The sequence below is a fragment of the Nelumbo nucifera genome, chromosome 3, assembly GCF_055504915.1.
Source record: "Nelumbo nucifera cultivar China Antique chromosome 3, China Antique-T2T, whole genome shotgun sequence".
Lineage (NCBI taxonomy): Eukaryota > Viridiplantae > Streptophyta > Magnoliopsida > Proteales > Nelumbonaceae > Nelumbo > Nelumbo nucifera.
Genome location: NC_142651.1, coordinates 27,979,157 through 27,986,514, shown reverse-complemented (window position 1 = coordinate 27,986,514; position 7,358 = coordinate 27,979,157). Strand labels below are relative to the sequence as shown.

General features: G+C 37.6%; 1 protein-coding gene across 1 annotated transcript; it reads right to left on the bottom strand.

Annotated features, from left to right (window-relative positions):
• Nucleotides 1–3,129: 3,129 nt before the first annotated feature.
• LOC104603639 (HMG-Y-related protein A-like) lies at nt 3,130–4,157 on the bottom strand. The gene is made up of 2 exons (XM_010267746.3): nt 3,978–4,157; nt 3,130–3,825 (listed from the first exon to the last, which is right to left on the bottom strand). The coding sequence occupies exons 1-2, from the start codon at nt 4,026–4,028 to the stop codon at nt 3,352–3,354; spliced, it is 525 nt and encodes a 174-aa protein (XP_010266048.1). The 5' UTR covers nt 4,029–4,157; the 3' UTR covers nt 3,130–3,351.
• Nucleotides 4,158–7,358: the final 3,201 nt, after the last annotated feature.

The following is a 7,358-nucleotide window of genomic DNA, read 5'->3' as shown; positions in this document are numbered from 1 at the left end:
ATCAAAACGTAGATCAACAAGTGATCTAACAACTTAAATAGAAAAACTTCAAAACAAAGAACTAGATCTAAGGTTAAACTAATCAATAACCATTGATTGAAGAATAGATTGAAATAACAGAACGAACACAAATGACAGAGTGGTGAATTGGTTGTCCCCATTGCTTGAAATTGTGGGGAGGCCAACACGTGGGCGAGGCTGGATGTGGGCAGAACTGTGTTCGATGTTACTCAGATTGAAAGAAAGATTGGTGTTAACTAAACAAGCAGAGCTCAATTTGAGGCTATTCTTGGTATCAATAAGGGGTGGAGCAGCAAGGTCTAAGGTGTTGGAAATATTTCGGAGTTGAGACAGATTTCAATCTAGGTCTGCAAATTGCAGAGTATTTGCTCCGGGCTGTTTCACGCAAGAGAAGGCGTAACAGCTCCAGATGATGACAATGGAGACCGCCAACTTCCAAGACATCATGTACCACTTGGCGATCAAGTCCCGGCTGGCTTCGGATGTTGGATGCTTATGGGTGAGGGAGATCGAACATCCAGGTTAATTAAAGATGTGTTTTAAGTTTTTTTGTCCAGAGACGAACGATACCTTCAACTAACGGGTAAAGGACTATTAACGTTAAGCATTTTTTAATAAGCCTTCAATTAGCCGGTAAACAACTGTTAACGTTAAGCATTTTATAATACGCTGGCGTGGTCGCCTGTGATTGGTAGATTCACGCGTCCGTTGCACAGAACGCCACTCTCAAATTTCAAAGAAGGGCGACATTGCTCTTTAGGCACCCACTACAGAAGTCAGAAGGATAAATAAAGCAACTTATAAAGTAAAAGAAATAGTAAACTGCCTATTCATATAATCTCCCCCTTGATCAAATCAGATATCCCCTTAAAAGTAGATTTATATTAGGATAAATAGAAGTCAATTGATTCTGCCCCAAACCAAAGTATGGAGCTTTTGAATTCTTATGTAAAAGTTAAAGCAAGTCTGTTCTTTTTTTAAATTTAAAGGGTAAATTTTTTAAACTATCCTTATGGTTTAACTAATTGATTAAGTGTAAAATTGATTAATGCTATCCTTATTGTTTTTGACAATTGATCAATTCTACCCTTATCGTTAATATCCATAAATATTCCATCAAAATACATAAACATGTGATACTACATGATGTTTAAAATTTTTTTAAAATCCAATGCTACCCTTATCCCCTCCCTCTCGCTGGCACACCCTTCCTCCTTCGACCTCTCTCTCTCTCTCTTCCCTCTATCTTCCTCCCAGAGTCTCCATCAACACCAGATCACCTTTCTCCTCTGAACTCTCTCTCTTCCCTCTATCTTCCTCCCAGTCTCCATCAATATTAGATCACTGGAGAGAATGCACCATATCCACACTATATAAAAGAACTAAAACAAAAAAACAAAAAAAAAAGCAAAGCATTTGTCTCTAAATAGTCAATAACAAAAAATAGTAGACAACGAGCGAACTCCATCCTCTTTCTTCTTCAACAGTGGGGGTGCTCTGTTGAAGAAGCAAAGAATGAGTGAACTAAAGAGGGGCAGCAACAAACTGAAGTCCGATCTCTCTTTCTTCTTCCTCTAGACGACAACAACGGTGGTGGCAACCCCTCTGAACTCCCATCTCTTTCTCTCTCTCTTCTTCCACAACGGCAAGAGGATCTGAATTCCATTCTCTCCTCTTCCTCTGGGCAATGGCAACAACATTTGAACTCCAATCTCTTTCTCTTCTTCCTTTGGGCGACGGTGACATCTGAACTTCGATCTCTCTTCTTCCTCTAGGCGACGACAACAATATCTAAACTCCGATCTCCTCTTTTCTTCCTTTGGGCGACGAGGACAACATCTAAACTTCGATTTCCCTCTCTTCTTCCTGCATCTGAACTCCGAACTCTTATCTCTCTTCTTCCTCTAGCAACAACAACATTTGAACTCCGATCTCTCTCTTCTTCCTCTGGGCAAGCGACACGAAAGAGGTAGAGTAAAATTTACCCATTCTAATTCCACCAGCAACAAAAGCATCTAAACTCTGTAAGAATAGTTTAGACATTTTGCATTGTTTTTTTACAGAGGTTTACGATAAGAATAGAGTTAGTCAATTGTTAGAAAAATAAGGATAGTATTAGTCAATTTTCAAACAAGTTACACTTAATCAATTAACTAAGCCATAAGGGTAATTTAAGAAACTTAACCAAATTTAAATTGATATAGTAGAAATGGCAAAGATTTCAAAAGGCAACCTAATAAACTCAAGAACAATTAGACAAGTCTTTTTGAGAAGATCTTGTAACTCTAACAATCAATAAACGATTGAGCTTTTGACAAAAGATCTGAACAGCCCAAAGACCATTTGGCAAATACACATCTTTCCATGTATCACTTCGGTCTTTCCGCAAAAGATTAAAACCCAATAGACACAAGAAACTTCATTTAGAGCTTCCCAAAATTAGCCCAAAATAGGCTTCCCATATCTTTTTGGCACCGCATCTTTTGATGACGAAATCTTCTACATGCCAAAGAGGAATAAACCAATTTTCAGTCTTCCCAACAAAAGACCACGCATAAAGACGCACCAAACAAAGCCTCAATCTTTTATAGCGTTTTTTTCTTAAATCGTTCTCATTCCCTTGCACATCCAGATAAGATTTTTTTAGGTTTCAATAACATGTCACATGCCTATAGACCTGGGTCTCAGACAGTAAAATTGATTAAGACAGGAGTCACCCTCCAAACCCAATAAATTGCAGAGCAGACTCAATCAGAAAGAGGGCTTCACCAATTGCTCAATTACACGCAAATCCTTAATTATCCTAGCTCTTAAATCGTCCATCAAACCCCAAGTCTGGCTATCCTGAAGATGGCGACCAAGAAACAAACATGTTGTGGGGGCCAAAGAGGACTCCCACAAAGACCAAATATAGCTGTCAACAGATATCTATCGTACAAATGTTTGCCAATTTGTCGCACACAGGAGCTGACTTGTTCATAGGACTCTCTGTTTAACCAGTACACTGAACCCGTATCTGTTTGGAACTGGACAGAACTCAACAACCAGCCTCAGTGATGTATGGAAAGAGAACTCATTTCCTCACATAATTAACCTAAGCTCAAGAAATGAAACAACAATAGACCCTAGATAATAATAGACTTCTCTTTGTTAAGGAAATACAACAAGCTTCAACAGCTGCGCTGCATAATGTACATGGAATTACAGATACACTCAGACATGCTAGGAACACTCAACAAAGGAAAAAAAAAAAACAAAAAAGAAAAATGGGAAGAGAGTGTGAAAGAACAAGTAATAATTAGATGAATTCTCACTACAGCTCAGTGTTAATCAAACAGATACTGCTGCAAATGGAGGCTTCGCCTTAGGTGGTCTACCGCGTGGCCTTGGAGGTCCACTAGCCGCCGTTGCTGCTCCTGCAGGTCTAGCCTTCTTGGGAGGGCGCCCACGGGGCCTCCCTGTACCTGAAGACACCTTAGGCACTACTGGTGCGGAAGGGTCTTTGGGCTTGGGGGGGCGACCTCTCGGCCTTGGTGGTGCAACAACAGTTCCGGGCGGAAGAGGAATCTTCGGCTTGGGCGGACGGCCACGGCCTCGCTTCGGTGGGTCATTGGGGTTAGGCTTTATGTAGTTGTTCTTCACCATGATGAGCTCTCCACTTTCTTTCAACCTATTCAGGTGGTGGGACAGCAACTGTGAGTGCCCAGCCGGCAGATTTCCATACTGTGACTCGATGTACTTGGATATGGCGGACTTGCTCGAGCCATTCTTGTCGTCCAAAGCTGCGATCGCAGCAAATATCATCTGAAACAAGAAAAAATCAAACAAGCCCAGGTGAAATTAAGACCGATATTTTCCAACTCGACACCGAAATGTAAAGTGAAAGACGGAGAGAAGGAAAGAAGAAACAAAAATGTAGGTAGGTGGGTAGTTGGATTCTGGGAAAACTCATTTACCTCTGAGTACTGAGGAAGCGAGGGAGGCTTATTAACCTCTTCGGTCGCCATGAAAGTTACAGAGAAAACCCACTAAGCAGCTGCAATTACCAGAACAACAACGAAAGTAGAGAGAGACAGATGATGCCCGATAGGGATTACACAGAGAGAGAGAGAGAAAGAACAGTTGCTGGAAAAATGAGGAAAGGTTCGAGTGGATTTAAAAAGGTGGTCTAGGATCGCATCGAGTAAAAAAGATGGTGGGTTAAGCCGAAGATCGACGGATGAAAATGGCTTCCGGGGTTGGCATCGGAGGGCTGGAACTGAGAAATAGGAGGTTCACACAGATCGCTGGCGTGGACGGTGAAAACCATATTTTACTTTTACTGATAATTACCAAATTACCCTTAACATTGAGGTAAATACCGTCGTGTGTCCAAGAGGTTTGTCTTTTCAGGTTCAGCCGTTCCTTCAGGTAGGCCTTGGCAGTGTGTGCCGTTCTATCATTGATGGGACCCATTTTTTTCGTCTTGGGTCCCACTTAAAAGGACATCTGATCCCACGAAGCTCCGATCTACCACTCATTTGGATGACTCCCTAATCCAAGGTCAATCCAAATGACTAGATCCAATCAGGTGGATTTCTGACCACGGCCTCTTTGTTGGTGAACGTGGGAACCGGAATCCACGATGGTGGGTCCCACCTAAATCTGCGTGTGCCACCTCTGTCCCACCATGTCCTTTCAAACGAATTACGAACGTCCTCGTACTTCTTCATATGACCAAAATGCCCTCAACATAGAATTGATCATGGCTGTTCTCCGATCTCCAGACTCCAGTCCAGTGCCCGACAGGCCAGACTCCTAAGTCCTAACTCTGTCTCTGCATCCAAGATATTCGTACACGGTCATTATAGTTACTAGAACTCCAAGGGCATATTGGTCATTAAGGTTCTGTTTTCTTAATGCAATTTGGTGGAATGATTGGAGTTATCTTGTGAGGGAAATAGCGAATGAGGGAAGGTGCGACTTTTGTTTGGTTGGTGGGTTTTCAAAAGCTGGATTAGATATAGCCCGGACTGAAAGGGTGTAAGTTTGGCCGAGCCCGATCTGCAGTAAGGGCCAGCAGGGACAATCAGGCCCATCGGTTTCAACCAGTTAAGCAACTTAACCAATCAAAGAGCTATAACCCGATCAGCCTTTTAGGTAACCAGTTCACCATCCCCACCAATAACGGTTTGAGAATAATGATATGTTTGAAAGTAGACCAAATGTGCTCAGCCCCCGTCTCCCCGAAGCAAAAACTCGAGAGCATATGGCAGCCAAGAGCACATATGGAAAATCTCGATGGAGAGATATTCCCAACGTATGACCGCAGTAGACCTGTTCATGGGCAGCCCATTGGACTCAGCTTTGCAGTGCTTCGGGCTTGGGCTTTGGATCAAGCCCATTCAAATAGTGAAAAAAACTTAGAAACTAAGCCTGATTCTTGAATAGGTCTAGACTCGAGGGTTATACTTTCAGAGTGTTTGCAAAGTTTTACTTTCAATATATAAATTCTGTCTATGTTTGGTTACATGGGCGTTTATTGGAAAAATGCTGTCACATTAGAGCAACATAGACATTGGCATTTATTGTGCATGAAACTACTATTTGGTCTCAACGTTTATCAAATAAACACTAAATAACAATTGCTTACACATGTATTTTGGGAAAATTTGAAAAAGCCAGCATTATCAGCCATGCATTCCGAAAAAAAAAAAAAAACCATTTGGGGCAAATGAGCACTTAATCAAATTCATAAATGGAGACCGAATCACCTGCCAACAAAACACATTCCAACCCTCTACCAACAGCTTCTCACACCACACATCTCATACATGGTGGGTCCCTGCCTCAAGTTAAAATGTGTGGTGTGAGACGATGTTGGTAGAGGTTTGGAACGTGTTGTGTTGGCAAAAGATCCCAATTCTTCATAAATGTATAAAATTACAAATTTATAGTACTTTAAAAAGTACTAATAGCACTAATAATATTTTTGATATTTTTTGAGGACAAAATTTATCCCTCCATATTTAAATTTATTGATAAAAAAAGAAAGGCAAATAGGGTAATTGGTTATTAATATTAAATGACTTCAAAAGAGGTAATTTTAAGATATCCAATGCATTCACCTTCATTGAATCATATATTTAGGGCATTTTTGTTTCTTCTCATCATTAAATTCTATTAATGAAATCCATGTATGATAAATTAATAATTACAATAGCACAAAAACTTGTACTTTTAAAATATATATTGAAAAAAGTGTTTTCATCTAGGTGGTGGTAAGAAATTAACATTTTGGGTCAAATGAGACAATCCATGTTGTCTAAATTAAATAATAAAATTCAAAAATAGATAAAATGCAAAAAAATATATAGAAATTAAAAAAAATTGGAACATTTTTAACATCATATATTCAGCACATTAAACAAGAATAAGTATGATAAATAATAAATGATTTTATTAATAATGGAAATGGAATATAAATTTTAAAACTAATTGGAAATAAAACTATTTTCCTATTTTCACTCATTAAATCTCTTATCTAAGGTATATTTTCTCATTAAATCCTATATTTAAGATACATTCTTCTCATCATTAAATTATACTAATTAAATCCATAACATTAATTTTAATAGTATAAAAATAAATATTTTAAAACAGGAATTTAAAAACAAAATCATTTTCTTCCATCCCGATGCTGGGTAAGCAATTCTACCATATGGGGTCAATGGATTAATAAATAATGTTATAATTAAGTAATAAAATAAATTAAATATATAATACAAATAAAGTAAAAAGAATTAGCCACATCTCTAATATTATATATTCATTATACTAAAAAAAATAAGTATGAAATGTAAGATGTATTCTTATTAATGTTAAAAATGGAATGCCGAATTTAAAATCAACTTAGAAATGAAGTGATGCCATAGTCAAATAATAAATTTTTTAAAAATAAAAAATACAAAGAATCACAAAATTAAAAAAAAATAAAGAAACATTTGGGCACATATCTAATGTTATATATTTATAAAAATAAAATATTGGCTACATATCTAATATTATACATTCATTATATTGAACAAAAATAAGTATTATACATAAGAAATAATTTTATCAATGATGGAAATGTAATACAAAATTTAATGTTAATATAGAAATCAAACTATTTTTCTTTTTGGGTGGTGGGTAAGTGGTTTGGGTCAAAAGGATTAATCGATGATATGATAGCTAATAGTAAATCTTTAAAAAATAAAAAATAATTATAAGTAATAAAAAGAATATATAAAAAATTATATATTAATTATGTCAAACAAAAATTAAGTATGATAAGTAGAAATTGTTTATATAATGTA